Source organism: Vicugna pacos, chromosome 2 (genome assembly GCF_048564905.1).
Source record: "Vicugna pacos chromosome 2, VicPac4, whole genome shotgun sequence".
In the NCBI taxonomy this organism is placed as follows: Eukaryota; Metazoa; Chordata; class Mammalia; order Artiodactyla; family Camelidae; genus Vicugna; species Vicugna pacos.
Genome location: NC_132988.1, coordinates 41,331,126 through 41,357,232, shown reverse-complemented (window position 1 = coordinate 41,357,232; position 26,107 = coordinate 41,331,126). Strand labels below are relative to the sequence as shown.

Sequence of the window (26,107 nt, the reverse complement as noted above, 5' to 3'; positions counted from 1 at the left end):
CATATCAGCTGTAATGAGCAGCAACTGTTTGCAAGCTTTGTTCTGTACTTCCATATGGACATAATGACAACTCCTTTCATGGTGATTTGGGATTTTCTTGAAACTGTTCTAATATCTCAAAGTACAGAAACAAGTTGCTGGAATCACTTTTAGAACCAGAAGAGACTTGGGAGATAAAATAATTCAGCCCCCTCAGTTTATAAGTGAGGTAAGGAGGCTCAAAAAGATGAAAGACTTTGAGGCCAGACTTCCTCACCCTTTCCTGTTAAAGATATGATGCTAAGGAAACTCCTCAGATGATATAAACATTGTTCATTCTCAAAAGGTAGTCCATTCAGTAGATATTTTTAGAATTCAAAGTACTCAAAAATTTTTACTACTCAGATCCAAATAAAACAGGGGGAAAACTTATGAAAAGACATAGTTTTAATCTTGCTTCTTGAAAATCTCATAAACATCACGAGGGTTTCTAAACTAGTATGATCTTTACTAAGGAACTGATTCAACAAAGGTGATGATCGTCTTTAATATTAGTCATATTAACATCTTCAACATCAGTCATATCACAGATTTATCCGTGCACTATGTGATAACCATCTAACCAATATAAACTCCAACATTCGGAATATACATGTGTAGTGAAATCATGTGATTTACTTTTTTTAAAAAAATGCTTTTCTCTTTACGGATATTATAAAACAGCAAGTTACTAGTTTTATTAGTCCGTATTATTTGACTCTTACATTCCCTTGGATATTAGCTTTTATGAAGTGAAACTGTTCTTTTAAATTTCTTTTCTCTATTGGAAAGTCTCAATATTTCAACAGGAAGTTAATCATTCAATGCTTTGGTGTGTTTTCAGTCACTTCTCCTTTGCCAAAGAAGGTGTGAACAAAGCTCCTAGAAATAAACTAAACTAAATGAAACTGCATGAACTAAAAAACTTGACTATCAGCTCATTCATGCACGTGGCAGAGGTTCTTTATGCACATTGTACAAGGGACTTTTGCTTTTATTTTCACATAGTACAGATGCCTGAATTTATGTCCTTAGCATGGGGAGTTTATAGCTGATGCATGTGCTTGAGGTTTGTGATTAGGAAGTACTATTTCTGTCACCACACATATATACACAAGTTTGTAAGAATCACTCTAGTCCATTCCTGTTTCTTGATTTACTTCTACATTATCAGCACACACTATCAGGTAGATTGAAAGAACCAGAGTATAACCACAGTGAGACTTTGCTGATTACCCACTGTTTCTCCACAGCCTGGCATACATGAAGCACTCAATAAACCAACTCCAGAATGACTGGGATTTTTCACATATATAGCTTGTTTCTAATATACCTACGCACATTATGCACAAATGATATGTTCTTTAAGTTTTTTTTTTAAAAGATGGTTCTATGAAAAGTGGAATAATTGTGATTTTATAATTATTCAAGATGTAGAATTCACAGTTTGATATATCTACTACCCACGGTGACAAGGATTTACTGAATACTTATCACAGTGCCAGAAAATGGATTCCTTTCTTTTCTGTTCATACACTTGATTTCTATGAAGTAGTCTTAAAAATCCCCCCAAATCTCTAGATTATCTTCATTAAAATATTTTTATCTATTCACCCACACATCCAATCATCCATTTATCTCTCTGTCCATCTATCTATTTACCTACCTGTCTGTCTCATATCCATCCACTCACCTAATGATTTTTCCATTAAATAACACTACTCTGTCAGGCTTTATGAAAGACAGCACTTTCCACTGAGGCAATTCACGGGTGTTGACTTGTTGCTAAGAGACTCGGTTGTATGTATGAAGCCTCCTTTCCAGATTGCTGCTCATGAAGTGGTTTAGTAACCATTTCTCTTATACTTTGAACTAAAGAAATCTTATGACTTTGTATGAAATACAGTTATTTGAAAATGCACAGCTATCTGTCTCCTCGGACTTACTTCTTTCTGTCAACTGATTCACGGAAATTGTATTCTCCGGGCTCTGAAATGAGAGAACACATCTGACTTGATACTCCTTTATTTCCTGTGACAGAGAGTTGTCACTTGTTACTGCAACCTCTTTTGGACTGATATATTTCTGGATGCCGTACTTCTCTGATGTACTTCTTTCTGGGAAGAACAGCACACGCACACTTTCCACATATTTTTCAGTGATCTTTAATTCACCGGCCTGCACGTTCCACACGCACAAGGTCTTTTTCTGTTTGGCTCTAATGTATGTCCACAGCCGAGACAGGGCTGTAGGTGCTCAAGAAATGTTTGATTAACGTTTACTTTTTTCTTTTGATACCTGGATTTTAAATGATTGGTTCACAAATATCCAACACCAAGTTACACTTATCCACTCTTCGAAAATAATCTCTTTTTAAGCACTCCAAACTGCCTGTCTTGATGTGGCCTAAATTAAATGTGGCAAATCCATTTCGTTCTTCTCTATGTCTCATCTTCCAAAGGCTGTGGCCAATGCCACCTTACTGATCCCAAGTCGGGTATTTTTACTTTATACATTGCTCTTTTGCCAAATTATACTGCCCTCCTCCTCCACGTTGTATCCTAAATATACCTTATTCTCTTATTCCTACTGATACAAATTTTATATAGCTCTGAAAAGCCATAGGTGGGGATTATTTTAATCTCTTCAATCACTAAATTTAGACCCATTTTCCCCAGTAATTCTTAATGTTGCTGGTAAAATTATTTCCCCATCACTGCTTTGAACCATTCTTTGGTCTCTAGAAGGCTTTTCGATTCATTCATCTAACTCAGTTGAGAGGCAGTAGTGATCAGCCTTGCAGACCCTGTAATCTGACTGCTTAGGCTTAAATCCTATCTTCCCAGCTGAGTGACCTGGAATAAGTTCTCTAACTCATGGTTGCCAAACCTCCCCTTATGCAACCTGGGGCCAATCATAGCACCTTCTTCATCAAGTTGTTCTGAAGATTTGTGTGCTACTGCAGCACAGGGTCCATGGTAACTGATAAACGGCAGCTACTGCTGCTTTCTTAAGGTTCTGCCTTGATCCAAATCCTCTCAACAACTAGAGTCTTATCCCTGAATTACAATGCTATAATTATGTCACCACTGCTTAATCTTCCTAATACTGCTTGAATCAACATCCACAGGCCTGACACTTTGCACCTGAGACCAAAGGCTATGGTCCATGGACCCAGCAGATGCTGCTGGTACTGACTGGTGTGCTTCCATCACACCAACATCCCACCACTCTGAACCTCCCCCCATTGTCGTTTCTGGGGCATCCTCAAATTGCCCGCTATGCCTTAGCCTGGTCTCTAGATCCTGATAATTTTCTATCCAGTAAATTCTACTGTTTGATAAGCCCCCAAGAGTGGCAGTTACTCAAATACTCAAATGGAGATCTTTACAATATCACTGTATCAAAGAGGATATGCTTATCCTCTTTATTTTATCCAATATTAATTAACATACACAACGATCTATTTTACTCAATGTTGCCTTTTACATTATAAATGTGCTTTAGGTTGAACCGCATTCATTCCTCAAACGAAGGACTAAGCTGCAGTATTTACCAGGGAGAAGGTCCCACGTTGAGTACTGCAGAGGGGCACAACGCTAAACAGCTACTGTTCTAGGAGGGGTTTCTAAACATACTATACTGTTCTAGGAGGGGTTTCTCACATGCTCATGGGTGCCTGTGACAATGATGATAAATGAAATACTTCCTATGTTTTTATTTCAGTGATATGGACAAATTACACTGTGCCTCTGTACTGCACGTGAATTAACGTACAACTCATGATATGGAAACAAAAATGTATGGCCTGATAATAGTAAGGGCAACCCTTTGTTTAAAGCCTGGTAGTAAGTTTCAGCAGTTGATCTTTTCCATTTTACTATGTTGGTAAAAACGCTATGACAAGTCATATCCTTATCAGACTATACATGGTGGGTAGAAAAGACACGAAACAGAGCCGGCACCAGAGCACACTCAAGGTGTGCACAGGCTGCCTTTCAGGCACAGGCGCGGGCCTCTCCTAGCACGCTGACAGAACAGCCTGTTGAAACGAGCACAAGAACTAGACTCAACCCAGGTTTATCCAAGTCAGCAGTGTGACAGAAACCAAGACACAATGACTGAAACTGTAACGAGTTCTATCAAGAAGTTCATCTCTGTTCTCTCCTAAAATCAGAGTAAGAGTGGAAAGAAAAACATTTATCTCCCCTGTAAGAAATCTGACAGGGGACACAGCAGGCTATTTCTCTTGGTCGTGAGCCTCTCCAGAAATCACCTGCCTGAGTTTTTAATTAGACTTCTGCTCATTTGCCAGAAAATATGTTTTTCTTCCCAGCCCACAGGCTAGGCCCACTCCCATCTCTGATTCGAGTTCCTGCCTTTGAAGGGCTCAGCTGAATTTGGACACTGACAGAAGTGTAATATCATGACCTCAAAAAATATCTTTTAAAAGTCATGGGACAGAATTCACATTTTTCATCCTTGGCCTTTACAGTATACTTACAATTACATAAATGGAGCGAAATGTTTCAAATGACAAATTTATTAGAGTCTCTGATTAACAGCACCAATAACGTGTATGTGCACATTACAAAGGAAAGTACCACTGTGAGTTCTAAGAAGTAACAAAATGGGCACAGTCTTCCTTTGGCTAGAAAGGAATTTTGAAGTTGATTGCCAAAGACATGGAATTTCAAAGGAATATATTGTTTTCCCTTTATCCTGATGGGAGAATTTGGTAAGTGGTAGCAGACAGACACAGTCCTGTCTTAGTTTTCCAAAAGAACAAGCCATTAACCTTCCCTTCCTCTAGACATTTAGAGCTCCCAAACTCAAACTGAAACCAAAGGAAGATTCTAGAAAACTAAGGCAATGTTTTGCTACTAAATCACATCTTCAAGTAATTCACCGTGGATCTTTAGAGACATATTCTTCTAGAATATACTAAATGAGAAGAAAATATAGATTGACAATTTACTATAACTAGAGAAGTCTGTCCAGGAGAAACCAGCCTAGGGCCTCACACTGAACACACTACAGTTCAACACTCTCTAAATTATCTGCCACCATCGAACTAAAGCCTGGAAAAGGCTGGGGTTTCAAAGAATCACAACTATATAGTGCTGCTCATATCTGCTATTTTGCCCACCCAGTTAGCTTTCTTCCACTTAAATTTCTAGACCGTCACTATTTCTCTGAAATTTCATAAGTAAAAGTAGAATGCTGAGAGAAGAGGGTCAGAATATTAATAAAGAATAGTCTTCTTTTCTGAACTATTTAATTTCTAAATGATCTGAACAATTCTCATCCTCAGTGGTATTAGAAGCTGAGTCAAGTTTTAGAAAGTCTTAGTATGTATATACGTTAGATATATATTATTTGATAATAAAATTTGTTTCACTTTTTTTCCACCTGTTTTAAAAGGCAATAGTATCTAGGGGATAGTAAAGGTTAAGCGCGTCCTCTTGGCCCTTAGGTATATAAATAAATAAAAATCCAAGAAGCCTCAGAATTCCCAGGACTGGAATGAAGGGAAAGAGGCTTCAGCATTCAAACTGGGGTTCTGTAGCACCCAGTCACTTGAACCAAAATCTACTTAAGAAATTTCTCACTATTTACTTTTAATTTTGATAACCATTTACATAATATTAGTATATAGTATGACTGTAACAACACATTTGATCAACAAAAATTATTATATCCACAGAACAAGTTGAGAATGAAGAAGAGATCACCGGTCCTCCTCAAAGTCACACTGAATGCTATATCCATTCTTGGGAGGAAGGAAATATAACCTATTTACTGGTCATGTTAGGAAATTGTTTCTCTCTGGATAAAGTAGGATTTATACGACTCTCGAGTGTGCATTAGAGAAGAGATGAAATAAGAGTGTGGAGAGGGTAAGGGTTTTCATAATGTGTCAGAATGAGTCCACACGACTTTATTGCTCATCCTTTTGCCTTTACAGGCATAACTACAGCTGAACAGTCATTAGGAATTGTGTGGTGGTTTGTCTGCTCCAAGGGCATTACTCACCTTCAGGTCCCGATGGACTACGCCCATCTGATGGCAGTGTAGCACAGCCTCCAGGATCTGCTGAATGCAATGACTGCATGCAAACACCAGGGGGCGTGTGTTAGTTCCAAGCGTACACTCACTGTCTGTACACCCTCAGAGAGACTGGGTTAAGGTGCAGAACTAGCAGACAACTGGCATTGTATTGAAACATCTTCAGCAGTGTAAACACGTACTCAAGCAGAGTGACTACTACCTCAGAACAATTAGGATCTTGCCAGAAGTGAGCCAAAATGTGGGTCCACTTGTCTCAGAAAATCCATTTTGAAAGTATTTGATTTAATTCAGCAGCTCATTTCCTGGGTACGATCCCTTGCAGGAAATGAACTGGAACACAACTATGATTTTTAAAGCTTCTGTGCTCCACCTCCAACCCACACAGAAAAGCTACTTCCTTATCCTCTCCCATTTTTTCCAGTATCATTCCAAAGCTGTCACATTAGCAGTCAAGGCACCATTAAGGTTAAATTAGGATACATAATGAATTTTTGATAAATCATTAACTTCATGTGCTTTAATTTAGCTGGCAATTATTATCTCTTGCCTGAGGGTTCATCAGACTCAAACGGAGCAATGCGTAACCAGTTGTTCTGCTACAGCAACCCATGGTCTCAGAACAGAAGTGGTGTTTAGATCTACAAGCGGACATACATCACAGGCCAAGTTCATCTCCAGGCAAGTGCTGGACATTTCAGGAAAGCCTCCCCGCCTCAAAACACTTCTGGTTCTTTACTGCTTGGAAACTTAACAGGTTGTGTTCTTAATACTGTCCTCCCCTTTCTGCTGTGATGTATATTTAGCCTGTAGATGAGCAAACTGAAAGAGGCATCATGCATTATCATTTCATCATTTAGTCATTTTAGGGAGAAGTTGGGAAAGGCAAGGGAACCGTTTTAAACACCCACCCTCTGCCCTTTCCCCAGAAAACCCAAAAAACAAAAAACCTCCTTTGATTTAGATTTATGGACTCCATATACTGACCTTCAGGTCCCTGTGAACTATGCCATTTAGGTGACAATGATTTACACTTTCTAGAATCTGCTGTATACAATGACTGTAAAGATACAAGGGCAGAATGGAAGGGAGAACATTTTAAAGGCACATAATCACATTTAATACAAAATAAAATGAAAGTTTGAACGAAACAAACAAACAAACAAAAATTATATTTTCTCACTTTTTTTTAGCTTTACATTGGAATTAAATAATGCTGAATAAAGCTAATTCTGGTTCTAACAAAAATGACATCCAACATAGAATTTGTGACATGTTCAGACAAAACAATTTGAGCTGTGTTTTTTTTTCATTACAACTCTACAAATTAAATCATTTGTATACGGAAGCCAAAATTTCCATATTCAGGGAGAAAATTTTGCAAATAATTCCCACAATGTTTGGGGAAAATTCTTCAGCTACACAAAATTTATGGGAATTTCTCATACACATCTAAACTGTTTAAAATCTGAGGTCACAATTAAACATAGGTGTTGAAACAAGAGGGTAAACACAGATGAAGTGGCAGGTGAAACAAGGATCAAAAAAAAAAAAAACGGAGGGAGACATTTACCATTTTGACTTAGGAATGGTGCTTCTTGTGTAATATAATAATAGGAAAACTAGTGCAAGTCTCCAACAACAGAGGGAGAATTTAAAGTAAACCCCATGGCACAAAACAAACCCTTCTTCAGTACAGGGATACTCTGGGGAAAGACTAAGAACTTACAAAACCAAATAAAATTTAAAACCCCCTGGAGCACTGGTAAATGTTAAACACATTTCCATACACCTTACTGAAGGAAAACTTTTGCTTATTACTATGTTAAAATGTACAATTTATGTTATTCTTAGTGAAGGCTCATTGATGTCCAACAGACTGCTAATTAGAGGGGAGAAATCACTGATGGGCACCTATAAGTTTCCAGGAGCTGTCATCTGACGCACAGTAACATAGAACAGATCACACTGAAGAATTCTGTACAAGGCTCAAATGCTGGTATATACAGAGCTATATCCATTTAAGGGTTAAGCAAATATTTTAATGAGGCCATTTTCAATCATTTAACGTACAAAATAATATTACTGCAAAGTAAATTCTTGAAATAAAAAAAGTGATCACCGTCTAATCTTTTACAATGTACATATCAAAACTGATCACGATTGTGATTTTCTAGCTCTTACTCCTAACTCTTACCACTGAAAGAGCCTCACGTTGATTGTTTTTAACTATACAGTTTATTGGAGTGTTGGTAATTATTTGTTAAATCATATGACTCTTTTCCCTTCTATAATAATGTTCACTTTTATTTAGGAATATTTCACTCTCTCATATCAAACCACCGCTTATTATGGCTTGAAACCTGTAAGTTATTTGGCCTAATGAATAACAGAAAATAAAGAAGTAAACAATAATTCAGATTAAATAAACTTCACCATTAATTCCTAGTGAGAACAGACTCAATTCTTAACTTCTTAAGGACTAGCACTAAATAGTGTTTTACAAATTATTTGTAGAATATGCTCTTCATGCTTGTAGTTGGGAAGAGAATGTTTCCTCTCCTTAATTATGGGTGGAATCTACCCTAAAATGTATCCTATAGTAAATTCCAAAACTTGATATAAGCATGCATACGAAATGATTCAACCCACAGGGCCTATCCTGTGATCTGTAGGGCTGTTCAATAATGAATTCAACCAATATTTTCAAACACAATAGCAACTTGTTTAAACATAACTTTGAAAAGCAAAATAAATGAAATTCCCTAAACTCTTTATTACCTTGATTAGAGATTACTCCTTTGGCAAGTGGGCAAATAACTACTTCCAAGGCTGTTCTGAAGCCCCTTTTCAGAGGCCTGATATGAGGATTGGGCCATAAACTGAACAAGTGATGATTCACTCATCATAGGATAAGCAATATGGAATTTCTATTTGACTTTGGCAGTAAAAATTCCATTAAAAGATTAGGGTAGTCATGTTCAGATAAGATTCACAAAATACAGTAAACAATAGCACTAAAACAAGAAAACTAATTAGAAATTTAGAAGTGAGCCTGTGTATGCATGTGCTACTCTGGAGGGATGGGAACCTTCTGTCAGCTGCCAGTCTCCTGAGGGCCAGGCTATAGGGGGATCAGGAGCCTTTGGAAGCTCTGACAGCATTGGAGAACAGGCACGTACAGACCATCAGTAATTGAATTTACATACCATCTCACTTACACTGTTAATAATGAGCCACTCACGGCTAGATTTTTCAAAATACAACTACAGAATATACATGTAAGAAATGCCAACGAAAATTAATACCACACAGTCTAAGCAGTATTTAAGCAAGCAGATTAATGTTACTTCACTCCAAAAGCACTGCCTTTGTGTAGCCTACGAAGTTTCAAATTAGACAAAACGTTAGTCATTTTGTCAGTCACTTCTGCAAAGATTTCGCCAATTAACAAGATTGGGAAACCCTCTTGAACCCTCTGAAATACCTGAATAAATATTTTTCAAGTGAGAGTTCCAAGGGCTTTAGTCAAATTTCCAAAGAGTTAAACAGCTCATAAGGCTTTAAGGAGACCACTGGGGCTTTTGGAGTCTGTTCATTTTTATGGTCTCTGATTAGCCGTGGGCTATTCACGGAACTTTGTGTGATGATGGAAATGCTCTGTATCTGCTATGTCCAGTCAGTAGCCACTAGCCACTTGTGCAACTGAGCACTTGAAATGGGGCTAGTGCAACTGAGGAATGGAACTTTCAATTTTAATTGATTGAAATTGAAATTAAATATGTGACTGGTGGCTACGATACTGGGAAGCCCAGCTTCTAGAGATCAGAGGATTTCAATTTTCATCTCATAACTTTGATAAAGTCTGTACCTTTAGCAGAAGTCTTTCCTGTTAGGCTTTTTAAAATAAAATATGCATTCTAACTATAGACATTAGATAAAAATAAAGTTTAGACCAGATTCAGAGCTTTTTCTTTTCCTTCAAAGAATCATCTTGGAAATCCTTAAGAGAGAGAAATATCAATTGAGAGGAATTCATCATGAAAAGAAGTCTAAGATGGTATTATGAAATTCTCATAAATCCTATGTGTCATGATACATCTGTAAAGAGATATACTGAGCAAGTGTCATCTGAGTGCTGAGTTCTGTATCTTGCCCAGGGCAAGCCACTTACCTGGCATCGGCTTCACTGTAATATTCTCTCGCCACTATGTCTTCAAACAGTTCACCTCCAGTGACTCTGTGAGGACAGACAAGATATTCATATTAAAAAAGAAGAAAATACTGTGTAGCACAGGGAACTATATTCAAAATCTATGAAAACAAATATACACATGCATTTGTACGACTGAGATACTATGCTGTACACCAGAAATTGACACAACATTGTCGACTGACCATACTTCAATAAAAAAGAATGCAAAAAAAAAAGAAAAAAATTAGTCATCAACAGATTTGTACTTGTGGTCATATAGAATTTTTGTTTTCATTGTTTTAAAAATTATTATCAAAACAAAGTATATTAAAACATTATGAGACTTCATAATGGTCAATTTGTATTAATCTAAACATTTCCATCTTTTCTATTTGTATCACTAGGTCCTGAGGACATAATTTTCTATATACCAGAGATATATTCAGACCTATCTCTTACAGAAAATGGTTTCTATGAAACTCTTCAATTCTCCAAATATTTAGTGAGGTCTGATAAAGTGTGTAGAGCCGTTTAGGAACATTTTCTGAACAAAAAAAGTGATGACACAGATAGTGGCTGTAGAGTGTGAGTCTGCAGGCTGTATTTCTCTGGAGGGGCTCATTTTTAAAACGCAATGAACATGCCTTTACAGGCTAGAGATAATCTTCCAAAATACACACCACTTTCAGGCTGAGTGCTTGATTTTCTTTGTAGAGCACTCCAGTTTCCTTTATGTTCCATGTTTTTGCCAGTGAACTAAGAGTCAGGGTCTTGGCAATGACCTGGGAGGCAGCAGTGATCCCTTGGCCAACTGGGAAGGAGCTGCATCTGCCTGCCCTTAAGTGAAGACTTTCCCACAACTCAGCAACTGGATTTGGTTCCTCCAGGAAGTTCATTCAAACCATGGACTTCAAAGCTCTTGAAACACGGAAATGTAACTACCTTTGGGATTCATTTCTTCTCCAGGTCCAAAAGATTACTGCTTTGGGGCTAGAATTCCCTAACCAGTAAGTCTTTGGCTTAGGCTTTTTTTTAACCCCTCACTTAAAAATGTGTTTTTAAATTTTAAAGTCATATTATTTTGTAGTAAAATTTTAAAAATGTGGAAATGTGCCAAATTTTTCCCTATCTCTTTACCCAATTCCACTCTCTGGAATAAAATAATTTTAATTTTATGTGTATCCTTTCAACTTTTTGTGTATCTTTCAACATTTATATTTTTCCCTTTGTAAACATAAAGAAACACTTTTCTCACTGAAGTGTGATCATGCAATAAATATGAATTACTAGGCTAATTGTGTTTTTCATTTTACATTAAATCATGGGCACCATTTCATGTGAGAAGCATTTTTTTTCTATTTAAAATAAGTAATGTGTGTTGTACACACATACATACATTTGCATCTTTGAGAGTATTTCTAGCAGATAAAAGTACAATTACTGGGTCAAAGAATATCCACATTTAAAATTTTGTTGGGAAGACAAAGCAAATTGCCTTCCAAAATGGTTGTACCTCCAACAATGTGAGAGTGCCAACAGGCCTACATCATTACTAATAATAGTCATTATCAATAAATGAAATTGCCTATTTAATTGGAAAAAAATTATCTCATGTTAGTATGAATTTGATTATTAGTGAAATAAACCATTTTCTTATGTATTTATCAACCATTCCTTCCTCTACTATGGCCTGGCTTTATTTTAAAAGAAAATTTTAGCTCTGGAGTTTTGTCTTATAATAATAGCTAACGTTTGCTGAGTGCTTACGTGCCATGCAGTGTACTAAGCATTATATTAACTGATAAATTCTCATAATTTATGATGGGTTTTACCATTAGCCCAGTTTATTGATGAGAAAATGGAGGTACAGAGAGGTTAAGTAACTTGCTCAATTTCACTCAGCCTTAGGTGGCACAGGTGGGCCATCCACTCCACAGCCCGTGCCCTCAGTCACTACACAGCACAGCTTTTCCATAATTACACTGGCTGTATGTCTAGAAGTTTAGAAGGTATGAGTCATTTGGACAAGCATAGGGTGAAGGTATAAAATTTGGTGTATGTATATTATAGAGTGTGAGATAAAATTACTCGAGTTTTTTGTTGTTCTTGTTTGCTTTTTCGTTGCAATAAGTTCTGAAACATCATCAAATGACAACATGCTCCAGAGATCACCAGTTATTATTCTCCTCTGCATTCTCCTCTCCTAAATGAAAAGATGTGATACTAAAAACTGCAAATGTGTCCGAAAGCTTATGCAACTTTCCCTCCATCTCCATTGCATTCTGGATATTTATAAGTCCTTTAATGATGAAGTTACTATTTTCAATTCTATTATTTTTACAGATAAAATGGACCTCTTAAAATGATCACTTAAAGCTTCATATGGGCTTATTATGAAATCCATGGTTACAAGTACATGTAATTTCATTTACTGGCACAGATAGGTTTTACTTTCAATTAGAACCTATAATAATGATGCAATCAACACAATGTGCTCTAGACAAATTATAATACAAAGTAATTAAATACTAGAGGGAAAGCACTTCCAACAAATCCATTATTGTCTCTATAATGGTGATAACAATTTTCTGGTATTTCTTTCCTTTGAATGTGACTAATGTAGATATGATATATATTCATATTTATCTTTGTTTTTGACCACAGGTACCTAGAAAATCTTTACATACTACAAATAAAATTGTTAGTGTTTACCATTGATTAAAAAGCTTATTGTCAGTAATAAAATTGCTACTGCATATAATTATCTCCTTAACTGCATTACGTATCCCATGAGAAATGTCAGATTATAAATCACTGGGATCAGGACTCACATTGATTGTTGTTACCTTAGCACCTAACTCAGCAACTAAGACATAATGTTTGGTCAATTAACGAATACTGAAGTAATGATTAAATGAATTAACCAAGCCAGAAAATCATGCTACCCATCTATTGTCAGTCTAGACTTTACATATGCTTAAAAAGGAAAACGAATCACTAAAATTTAGTTACATATGATGATAGGTTTTATTTCTTAAGAAGTTTATATCTGAAGAATATTAAAAAGTCAGGTGTAACTATTAAATTTAAGGAGAATAGAGGTTTAGATTAGATAGTAAACTGTCTGACAGTACTCTCGCTCATTTTCTAGCGGTCATTTTTCTCATTACTTCAATAACATCCTTGTGCAAATGGAACCATTTTATCATTTTTGCTATATGTGTGATAAATGTCCAGAAAGGAAAAAAATGGAGTCATAATAGAACACACTGCCTTAAAGAGAAACTATTGAATTTTCTAACTTTAACACATTTCTATACTCACATTACTGTTTAATTAAGCACAAAATTAAGCAGTAGTGATTACACATTTTTGAAAAATTTTAGTGTGCTATGTGAAGTCTTATACAGCGTCACAAATTAAATCAGTACCATGAATAAACTGTTAGATTAATTAAGAGTCTTTGTGAATAAACTGATGTTAGGATTCTGCTATAATATGAGGCATATCAATTATATATTTGAAGCATTAATTATCATTTATGAACCTCAAGAACATTAGGGCTTAAAGGAAAAAGAGAAGCTAATTCTAGAAATACGAAAAGATGAGACTCCACATATCAAAAAGATAAACATTTTTGTTGTTATTAATAGGAATGCTGGTTCATTCTGTGTTATCCAGCAAGAATGAATTATTTTTACTCCTAGTATACATATTTGTGAGTCATATCAGAAATGCGTGAAAGGAGTTTCATCTTGCATAAAACCCTTACAAAATTTCAGGAGGATTACAGCCTCAACTATGACACTAAGCAGCTTCTAGAGTCTAGGATGTCCAGACTGGACTTTGGAAGACAAAGCGGGCCACATTAACCAGGAACCAGCACTGACATAGAGATGAGGAGCAATGTCCCAGAAGGCGGGGCAAAACCCAGGAACCTCAGGCTGTAGGCACATTGGTAAACAGGAAGCCAGACCAGGGCCCAGCTAACTTACAATGAGGAGGCAATCTAGCCAAGGCAGGGCCAGGAATGTCTCCAACAAAAAGGACTAATTTCCCCTGGAACTCTAAGCATAAAGCTGAATAACAAATTCAGTGAGCAGAAGCCACCAGACCTGAAATTTAAGGCTCTGGACAGAGACAGCAGGAGTCATGGAACAAAGAATCACAATGGTCAGATTTGTTGTTTGTTTGTACAAAAACATTTCATTAGCTGCTTTGCATTTAGGTGACTGGTGTGTGGTCTAGTGATCTCCAGGGCAGAGGCTGTGATGGTGATGTATTCGTCTGGGTTACCTGCACAGTGCCCAGCACACTGCCTTCCATATCAGTGAACAATAACAGCAAACATCCATTGGTTGCTCCCCACGTGCCAAGCCCAAGCATTGTTCTAAGTCTCTACAGGCTATAACAGAACCACCCCATGATTTAAGATGCCAGTGCTATCTCCTTTTTACAGATGATGAAACTAAAGTAGGGGAAGTTAAGGACTTTTCCCAAGAGCACAAAACACAAGAAATAAAACGAGTTTGTTTACTCTCATTGTGCTGCCCTAATAGTTGTCCATTGGACCCAATCTGGAGAGCAAGAGAAAGGCAGGTCAAGCATCTCTGGGGAGCCCAAAGGATTCCGCGGGAAGACTGGGAAGAAAAGTGACATAAAGGCATTCCTATTTACATTCCCTTTAATTCCCTGATTAAAGTCAGTTCAACTGCTGGTAAGAACTGCTCAGAGTGAAGCAAATCAGCGTTCATTAACTGAGGTGTTACTGGTTTTTTTTTGTCCAGACAATCCTTCACCATGTGGGACGGTCTCTTGAATGGCAAAATTATTAGCACCAAGCCACACTAGGTGCCAGGGGCACTACCCTGACAGTGTGCCAATTCCATTATTTGCAGTCACCCCAAGATTGCCCTAGGCACCCCAGTTGAGAACTACTGAGCTAAGGGGACAAAGTCTATGGAGATATAATTGAAAAGCTAGCACCACCTTCTAACATACATAGTCAATCAAGCCAACCAGAGGTGCAAGGGTCCTTTGGGCAGACATCTATGATGGAACATTGTATCTTCAGTACCTTACAGAGGGCCTAGCATATAAAAGGGGCTTACTAAATCTTTGCTGAATCAATAAATGATTAAATGGGTGGATGAAACCGTAAGTATCAGTCCACAATTTTATCGTTTAACAGGTATTTAAGCTAGAATCTGAGGGTGAAGAGGCCTGTCTTTCATATTATTTATCTACCAACCTCTAAACAAATCCTGCTGATTTTATCTCCAACATGGATCTTGAATCAAGACTTCTCTTCATCTCCACCACAATGTCACCAGCCCAGGTCATCGCTGTCGGACCTGCACTACTGCAGTAGCCTCCTAATTGGCACCATTTCCTTGCTTGTCCCTCTGCCATCAATTCTTCAGAAAGCAGCTTTAAATGTACATCAAATTTTGTCTCAGGCTTAAATGAAGCCCTGAAATAACTGTCCATTGCTTTCCCAAGCAAAATCCTGACATGACCTGCCTGTCTTCTGACCCACCCCGGTGCCCCTCTCCATCCTGTTCCAAGCACAGTGGCCTTGCTCCAGTTACTCAAGAGCACCAAACTCCTTCCCATCCCTGGGCCTTGTCACATGCTTGTCTCTCTTCCAGAACAACCCCAGTCTGTCTACATTTACTACTTGGTGAGAAAATCCCTCCTATTCTTCAAAATTTGGCTTAAGTTTTATATTCTCAGACCTCTACTCATTTATCTCACCCCTTTTGAATCTTGTGTCATTCTTCATAACACTATCATCATTATAATTATGTGTCTGTGTCCTCATTTGTTTAATGTTTGTCTCTCTACTAGTATTGTTGCTCTGAGAGGGTAAAATCTGTTCCTGCTTTTCCACTATAAAATATCAAGTGTTGACTCATAGTGCCTGTGACAAGCTCATTAAATGCTTGCTCAGTGAGTGATCCCAGGGTTTTATATTTCACAGAGAGCCAGATGTGTGGGATGATCACATATCAATGCCATAATGGTGATATTCCTGACATCGTATCACCTACCATTATATTTTATAAGAACACAGGGATCTTGCAGGCAGTCTTTCCCTAGAAATCATGTATTTCAGTTTTGGATCTTATAGTATCTTTCCAACAAGACAGAGCTTGTCTATGAACTAATCATGTCTGATCACAAATGCAGGAAGTATTTGTTGAATTCATTATTGAGGTACATACTTGGATGAGAGGTTGAGAAAGGAATAAAAGCACAGTGTTTTATGATTCTAGGAAGATAATGTTTATATTTCACTTTTTGAAGAACTGAACCCATACACCTGTTTTACTATAACTGAATACAGAGACCAAGAGCATCTACATGTTCAACTTCTACTTGACATTATGTCTTTCTCATATGTTTAGAAACTTTCAAAGTTCTTGGTGAATGATGAGTTTTAAGATGAGTCACGTGGTGTAACCATGACATGAGCAGAATCAGCTATGACAGCCAGTTCTGATAAAGTGGCCATGGTGGGCATGGGAGTGGCTGATATGAATTGGGGATGGAGGGATTCAAAACACAATTCTGGTCCATTGTTAACATCATTGCTAGTACCTTTTTTAGCTAAGATTAATTTATTATGTAAGTTATTTTCTAACTAAATACCTAGTATTTGATAACAATGCCGAGGTGGTAGATTATCTGAGGTTTCCAGAAATGATTTTCTGAATATATATTGTATGATGGAAATCAAAAAAAGCTGAGAGTTGCCTTTAATAGAAGGTCCAAAGAGTTTCTTATGGATTCTGATGTAGACAGATTTGCTGAGTCATACAATCACAATAATAAAACTGAGACAGGCCACTGGAACTGTCCCATTCAAAACCTGAGTCAAACCAGGAGGAAAGGCACCACACTGGGAGAGGCACAGTGTGGAATATGAGAAGCAGGACAGTGTATTCATGGGCACTGTCCAACCTGTGGTATTAAGCAGAGTGGGGAAGTGGAGTGGGGCTACAGGGTCCTAAATCCTTCAAAGGAGCACTTACTTTATTGTTGTTTTTCTAATCTCTGGTTGCTGAATCCATCCTCTCAATAATGTTCTGGATTTCACCTTCTCTCATTTTACTTTATTCATGATCCCTTATATATCCCTTCTCAACTCTAAAACTCCTGCCACGTCTACTTTGCAATTTTCCCTTCTCAATCCACCTATCTTTCACAAATGCAGGTGAAAAATCTGAATCACTATTAAAAGTTCAGACACTTAAAACTGTTTTTCCTACTCAATGATTCTGAAAAAGCATGAATGAAATCAGCACTTCTAACCATAATTAAGGGCACATGGAATAAAGCAAAAGCAGAAAAGGGATAGGTTACTTTTGTTCCGTTAATATCACAGGCCTCCTCAGGTCTCAGCAATGGCTGAACAAATCATCAGCCATTAAACTTATTATTTAATACTTGTCTGTGTGTGGTTTAACAAGATGCCTTGATCTAAGACTGATTAAATGCTCAGCTAGTGTTTTGCCAAGATGTGCATATTAAAATGAATGCTTCCTAAAGGCAAGGAATAGATTGCAATGTTATGCATTAAAAAAAGTTTGATACAAATTTAAATCACAATGAGATACCAACTCACACCCATTAGGATGGCCACTGTAAGAAAAACCAGAAAATAACAAGTGTTGGTGAGGATGTACAGAAACTGGATCACTTATGAATATTGGTGGGAACGGTGCACTACTGCTGTAAAATGGTCCACCTGCTGTGGAAAATAATATGACAGTTCCAAAAAACCCTTCAAACAGAATTACCATATGATCCACCAATTCCACTTCTGGATATGTACCCAAAAGAATTAAAAGAAGGGTATCGAAATTAAAAAGATACACCAAATTCATAGCAGCATTATTCACAATAATTAAAACTTGGAAGCAACCCAACTGTTCATTGGCTGATGACGGGTAAGCAAAATGCAGTGTATGAAAACAATGAAATTTTATTAAGTCTTAAAAAGGAAGTAAATTCTGACATATGCTACAACAAGGATGAACTCTGAGGACATTATGCTAAGTGAAACAAGCCAGTCACAAAAGACAAATACTGTATAACTTCACTTATATGAGGTACTTAAAATAGTCAAAATCAGAGAGAGAAAGTAAAATGGTGGTTGCCAGGGGAAGTTATTGTTTAATGATTGCAGTTTCAGTTCTGCAAGATGAAAAGAGTTCTGTAGATGGATGGTGATGATGACTGAACAACAGTGTGAATGTGCTTAATGCTACTTAACTGTACACATAAAAATGGTTAAGCAAATGTTAACGTTATGTGTATTTTACAATAAAACATTTTTTAATCAGAACAAAATAAAATGTTTGATGATAATAATGACGACATTGAAAAAGAATATAATCTAATGAAGACTAAATAATGCCATTTCCTATTCCTTTGTGGATTGCAGAGGGACTTGGAAAATTGTCCAGACCATTATTTTGAATGCTAACAAACAATTCTGCATTAGCTAGTTGTTATTACTGCTAATTTGTTCACTTTTATTTTTCACTTTTAGGCAGCCTGGTCAAATAGAGAAGGAAGCAGGCTCAACATAACATCAACTGGTTTGTTACTAGCCAACTTTACGAGGTCATGTCAGGTCAAAATTCTTCTGTGCTGTACTTTGCCTATTCATAAATTGCAAAGGGAAAGGACAGCATTCCTCCTTATTCTGAGCCACCACATAAGGGTTGTGCAATTTGTGTTCTACACAAAGGCACAAGCCAAGGGGGTAAGGGAGGGCTGTAATCCAGCTCTATTCCACCCTCTCCCAGCACAGTGCTCATACAGGAGCATTTTCTAATGGCATAGAAATACTAAGAGGCTAACAGTAGCTCTGTCCCTATTTGACAAAGTTCCATGAGTAATTTAGTTCACATTACCCCTGCTCACCAAGATATGACCACCAAGACCCCAGAACCACTTTGGGATACCCAAGGACACTCAGTGAGGCAGCTGAAGTGTTCTCCTCCTGGGAATATCAAGTTTGACCTGTAGTGTCTGTGAGGTGTGAGCCATTTAAAAAATCCTTCATAAGTCCTAATGGAAATCTTAAAATTGAATATAAGGCAGTGCAACCTGTGTTTGGAGATCAGCAGAACTGTTTGCCTCTCTCATGTCTTATCATAGAACATATCGTTTTTCACTTGGGGTTGGTCTAAGGGGCAGATTATTTCAGCAGCTGATGACTTGCAGCTACATAGCTTTGCACCAGGCCTACTCTGAGCTCACTGAAATCCTGCTTGGCACATGCACATACTTTCTGAGAATGGATGAACTGATATAATAATTCACTCAACTCTCCAGAAGAAAAAGTTGTAATTGACATCACAGTGCCTATGTCTATAGAAAAAAGAAAAAACAATTTTGAAAAACTGATAATCTATCAGGTAGATTGTGGTGAGTGCCTTGTTGAGACATTAGGCTCCTCTGCCAAGCATGGGCTCTGGTCCCTCAGATTTCCATCCAGTCCCTAGAGCTGAAGCTGGACCCGCACCCAAATGTGTGAGACACTCCTGCAGGTGAGAGATCTGGCTGAAGAGAGTTGGGTACAGCCTGGACCCACAGTTTGGCAACAATAATCTTCAGCAGAAGATTTTGAGATGTGAGATCAAAGGAGAAATATCTTTCAACACTCAGGTAATTTACAATATAAATTTTAAAATTCCGTTCTTGTAATTACTACTTAATTTTCTGCTTCATCTAGTCGAGCTAACTGCATATCCTAGCCACATTTTTAAAAGAAGTTAGTTTTCACATATTCTCTGCAAGTTTTTTTAAAAATAGTGAAGTCACTAATAGTGATCTTTATTTGATGACCTCAATATTTTTAGTAATTTCTTATAATTATGTATATTGTATTTGTTTTGTATATATCTCATATATACATGTAAAATCTCACTTATAAAAATGTAGTTTCTAATTTTAAGTAGTGAAAGAAAAATTTCTAACATATATCATACATCTCAACAAGATAACTGATACCCTATGCTCTAATGTGCATTAAAAAAACCCCAAAACAGGAAAAAAAAGCACTTACCATTTATAGATTTACATATACTACAGATATTCTAAAGAATCACAAGAGAATATTTACAAAACATGTCTTTAAAAGAGTAGGAAAGTCCATCTAATCAGATACAATTTGAGTACTACAGAGAAATTATCTATTAACTGCAAAACTGGAACCAGTAAATCAGAAGTACTACTCTAGAAAAAAGAAAGTCCTGACACCTGTACTACCTCTTGTCTTTCACTAGACTAAGTTTCAAGCAATGGACATGATTATTTTAAATATATATGCATATTAAAATCATTGCCATTTAAAAAATGTCTTGTATTACCACAATTTTTGCTCATATTTTGTTATTATTTGTGCCTGGGCAATCCTCAGAGAAAAATTAAAGTAACTCTTTGAGAAAATCTACCATTTAGCCCTCTGACGAATGTTACTAACTGATCATCATCACCTTATAAATTACATATCATTAATCTTTTTATATATACTGAAATAGTCCAGGGCTCCGGCTGAGGTTATGCTGAATCTTCCTGTGAATTCCTGTTTTCATTGTTAATGCCAAGGCAACTGCCTTTGACTGAAAATATCACTGAAGCTAAGTTTTGTTTCACAAGTTAATTGGGCTGAAACAGTTTATGTATCTCAGTAATTCAACTAAAAATTGGCTTTAGTCTCCAGAAGAATGAGCCTACATTTAGCTACAAAATGTTTGGATCATCTTATAAAAGCAGCAAAGCCACAGCAAATGATGGGCAAATTTGCACTCCCAAACTGAGATTCTAACATATTTCTGACCAACAATATTCCAGAAAAAATCCTGGAATAGAGGAGGTGACAGATGAGTAAACCTAGTGATTCAATGATACTTCCCTCTAAGACGAAGTTCTGAAACACGGGTTTACCAAGATGACAGGTATCACTCTGGAATATTCAGAAGAACAACAGACTCTCTGCTGGAGAGGACACACTGTTATTGTTGATCCCTGCAGGTGTGTAGTTTACCGAGGAAGGGCTCCAGCTTATGTGGCTGCCAGTTATTAAATGGTCCTTGTTGCTGTGAGAATTCTGGGGATAACAGGAGTTTCCTCACTAAGTTCTCCAGTTAGAGACACATTTGTCCCCACAGTTTTCTTACTGATAGTACAAATGCCCCCTTTATGAGAAATTAAGCTTGTCACCTATACATCAGTACCATTTACATGCTAATTCTACAAATATGACTGAACTGTATTCCTTATATGTACGAGGCTTGCCCATATTAACAGACAGGGATATAAAAAACTGAGTTGTAAGTTCTGTCATCAAGCGTTTGGTCTACTGGAAAAAGCAGAAGCATAAATCAGAATTTAAAAGTAATATTTTTCTGTGGAACATAGTTTAAATCATAGGTCTGTTTATAAATCCGTAAGACTTGGCAAATCCTAGTAACTAGAAAATCTTCTCATTACAGAAGAAATATCTGCACCTATAAGTAGAACAGTTGCACCTAACATTCATCTTTTTGGCATGAAAAAAGGAAGAAAATTAGCATGAATGTAGATTCTGTAAGAGTTCACTGATAAATAAGCAGTAAGTACCATCCACACTGGATCATTACATCAGTCGATGCCCAATATTACTGCCAATGTATTATCCTTATTATTGGACAACAGATTTCTAAGTTTGTATTTGCATTTTTAGTTGGGTCTCTGGCGTATGATCGAATGATTTATTGCACATGTGCATGCATACACTTGCACGCACGCCTACTTACTCCCTAAGTGTGAAAAAACATAACTCCATTTGCTCTGGTAATTTTATCTAATTCTTTCCCCCTGGCTCTATAATGTTCGATGCATTACAAAATAAAAAGTAAGCATCATAGTAAAGCTATAGTAATTCAGATTAATTGGCTGATCTGAATAGCCATATTTCTGAATTATGGAACATTTTTCTAAGGAAGTGAGATTATATTTCTTTTAAATAAAAGGTAATAAAGACTTCTTTGCGTCTTTTGCAAATTAAGAGGCTCTGTCAGAACTCCACCAAGAAATAGCTAAGAATATAACATCAGCATGCTACAGGCAAATTACTGTGTTAAGTACTTACTTGAAACCTCATTTATACTCTTTCTCAGCATACTGTTCATCTAGAACAGAAAAAACAACCTAGACCCAGATCATTTAAATTACTGTTAATTTAAAAAATTAATGGTTTATTTATGTATTCGTGTGTTACTTATACTACCTTCCAAAAGGGATATGGAACAATTTATTATCTGTCAAATTATCTAAATTAGCAAATTTTCTCACCTGAACTTTAAGTGCATGTATCAATGTTTCTTATTGAAGCTATCATACAAAGGAATAACAAATATGTACTTAACTGCTACCTACAAAAATCTATACAATCTGAGATTGCCCTCATTTTTCATCCCAACAGCTCAATAAGAGGAAATATGCTTAAATTTAACAATTAATTGTTCATTGAATCAAAAGTATTTATTTCTTGTTTATTATATGCAAGCCACTGTGTTAAGTGCTTAATTTACTGATTTGATCATTTGGTTTAATAGGATTTTAAAAAAAATCAACAGGTTCTCAGGAATATATGGCTTAATTTAATTAATTACTGCAGAACTACAAACTCCTAATTCACAGTTGTTGTAGTTTCATCACTATTCAACAGTAAGACAACATGATTTTTAGATGTGGATTTAAAGATAAAATATATTCTTTCATACATATTAATTAAACACAATATTTGTAGGAATTATTATTGATACCAATTCATCCCTGGAGTATACATGGTAAGTTAGTACAATGCTGATCAGATTTAGCATGATGCCAAAAGTAAAACATGCTTAGATGCTCTGGACCTGGGTGTTTCAAGGCTAATGTGTGGGTTTTCTTTCACTAAGAGTGTTCTTTTACTTTGTCTCTGACAGAAGCCTCACTTCTGGTCCTCTTGTATGTTCTTTCCCTCTCTTGCCTCCTGCCCCTGAATCATTTTGTAGGACCCTAGGGAAGGATACCTAGGAGGCCTCAGTGTCTTGCCGCATCTCCAGCTCTAAGATGGTGGGTTGCTAGATGGATAGGCTAATGGATGGTGCTGCTGTGCAGATCTCTAATGTCAGAGAAGCAAAGATGACTCCCTAGGAGGCACTTCCTGGGATCAGAGGCAGCAGGGGTAGTAGCAGACTTCCATTTTAGTTGATCACCTGGAGGCTGTTTATTTAACTACATTATTCAAGCCTAGAGTGTACCTATATTCAACTCTTTACCATATAAAGAACATATGCCAACAAGCAAATTCAGCATAGTACCATGAATCTCCTAGATATACTCAATAACAAGATTTGTTATCTGCTTAACAAATTATAACATTAGCAGTCCTTGGAAAAAGGTGCAGGAAGAAATGAGTGAAAAATATTGCAGATTGTGACTGTGTAAAAGTTAGCTAGCTTTAGAATTTAAAATTTCCTTAGGGAATCTATGAAATAGAGACTCCTGTTTCTCTAGCAGGTAACTTAAGATGTCTCTTAGCAGACAACTAAACTTCTTTTAAACTCCCATTTGAATCTATTAAGTATTTACTTTTCCATTTATAAAATGTCTCCTATATTAATTCTTTGTACTAAAGCTACTTGAATGCCTTGGTACCCAAACTGAAGTAGATGAGCATCAAATGGGAAAGACTTTCACACATATATAAATTTATCATCACCTTTTTAAGAAAAATCTCTCTTTTTTCCCCGATTCTTTGAATTTGAAACATTCCATTTGCTTACTCTGAATTCTTTATCTGTGCCCTTTACTCTTGCTACTGTCCTTGATTCTTTGACCTAAAGTATACTATGCTTAGACCATTTATTAGGTAAAAATGGTGCTATTAGATTTACAAAAGGAATTTTGGGTGACTGTTACATTTTTTCCGCTAGGAATTTGCATTTTATGATGCTTGAAAGCTGCAGAATCACTAAACTTAGAAGCGTTTGAATTAAGTTAAGAAATTCTAAGCTATATAAGAGGAGCTATTTAATTAGCCTCATCTCTAATAGCAAAAGCATAGAAACAACCTACATGACCATCTTTGCATGAGTAGGTTAATAATTATGATTCAACAGTTTGATGAGATATTACACTAAACCTAAAACTATAATAATGAGGATGATGTACAAACAGGAAAATATATTTATAGTGTAAGAGAGAGTATTAGAACACAAAATAATTCAGTGCATGCATATCATTGCAAAAATGTAAGTACACTGGAGTTTGCTTTCACTTACCTGTAAAACACCCTTCTCCTTGGAGTTTTATGTCACCTGTCATAGTACCACCATCAGCCCCTCATCCCTATTATCCTCACCATTTGCATATGGTCACCTCCAGCTCCCTCCCTCGACACATCCTCTGTCTTGTTATTTTCACTGAGTACACTGTCCATTTAGCTCTTCCCACACTCTATCCTTTCAGTTCCTTGAAGCAGTTCTGGGTGATGACAAGGTCAAAGACGTGGCTGAGGGTAGGAGAAGCTGCCACGAATTTAAGGTACAAGTAACTAAGCACATACATCAGAATTTGTGGCCACAGCCTGCCATTTTTCCTCAAAAAGAAACCCAGACCCTTGACTCCTTCTCTTCTTCTCATCTCCAAGCCCCTTCCTGATCTCACTGATTGTGTCATCCAGCCCATGCGGAGGGGGTGATCACCAGAACACTCATCAATATTCTCAAATCTCATTTATGCCACTATTCCTCTTATACTGGGACTCTCCACTACTTCTCACACTGCCTACCATAAGTTTCACAGCCCCTTAGCTCCATGAGAATCTGACCTGCAAACTTCCTCCTACCTGTCTCATTCATAGACACAGTTTTTCTCTCAGTCACCTCCTTAAGCTTTGCCATGCAATCAGGTAATCCTTTGTGAAAATAGTACTTCCTATGATTTAAACTGCCATGTCTGTGCCAATGAATATTAAACCTGGATGTCCTACAGCACCTTAAATTCGTGAACTTTCCTGTCTTTATCCCAAGACCTGCTTCTCCTCCCATATCCCAAATCTCATTTAATAGTAAAATGAAGTCAACCAAGCCAAAAACCTGGCTAATCATCCTTGACCAATTTTACCCTCTTTTTTCTAATCAGTTAATAAGCTCTGTTAATTCTGCCTTCCAAATATTTCTTGAGTCACTCTATTTTTCATCCTTTCTACTGCTGCCATGGCCACATAATCTCTCAACTGGAGAAATACATTGGTTTCATGACTGATCATCATTCTTCCAATTTTATCTCCCTCCACATTGCAATCAGCATGGTCTGTCTAAAAGGCAAATCTGACCATAGAACTTCCCTGCTAAAAATTCTTCCTTGGCTACCCATTCCCTATGTCAGGGCTTCTTACAATATCCAATTTGTACATATGATGAGTACGAGGTCAAGGCATCACTGACCTTCTCCCCTAAAGCTAAGACTTCTTGGCCTGTAGCATATAGTGTCAAGTCCTTACCTTGACACACATAGACCTCACGACCCGGCTCTTACTTAAAGAGCTCTCACTTTTCACTCCACACAAACTGCCTTGGACTTTGGCTACTTGCATTATGTCTCCATGCATTTTTAATATGATTCCCTGCTGATAATGCCTAGATGGCCTTGATTTCGTTTTCCTTGAGCTTACACTTTATTCAAGAAAGAAGCCCAAGACTTCTCCAGGAAGCCTTCCCTAAAACCTACTCACAACACACTGTGCTTGTTTGATTTAAATTTCACATGGCACTG

General features: G+C 37.0%; 1 protein-coding gene across 13 annotated transcripts in view; it reads right to left on the bottom strand.

The window, feature by feature from the left end:
- CAMK2D (calcium/calmodulin dependent protein kinase II delta) overlaps nucleotides 1-26,107 on the bottom strand; it is a 294,475-nt gene that overhangs the window by 77,559 nt on the left and 190,809 nt on the right. For 10 of the 13 annotated variants that reach the window (XM_031691363.2, XM_006217352.4, XM_006217342.4 and 7 more), the window contains 2 exons: nucleotides 10,262-10,327; nucleotides 7,075-7,147 (listed from right to left, as the gene is read on the bottom strand). In XM_031691363.2, the coding sequence (XP_031547223.1) occupies nucleotides 7,075-7,147; nucleotides 10,262-10,327 (139 nt within the window). Of the gene's footprint in view, nucleotides 1-6,054; nucleotides 6,128-7,074; nucleotides 7,148-10,261; nucleotides 10,328-26,107 lie in introns of those variants that run through there. The other 3 variants (XM_072938424.1, XM_072938435.1, XM_072938444.1) reach the window with 2 other exon arrangements.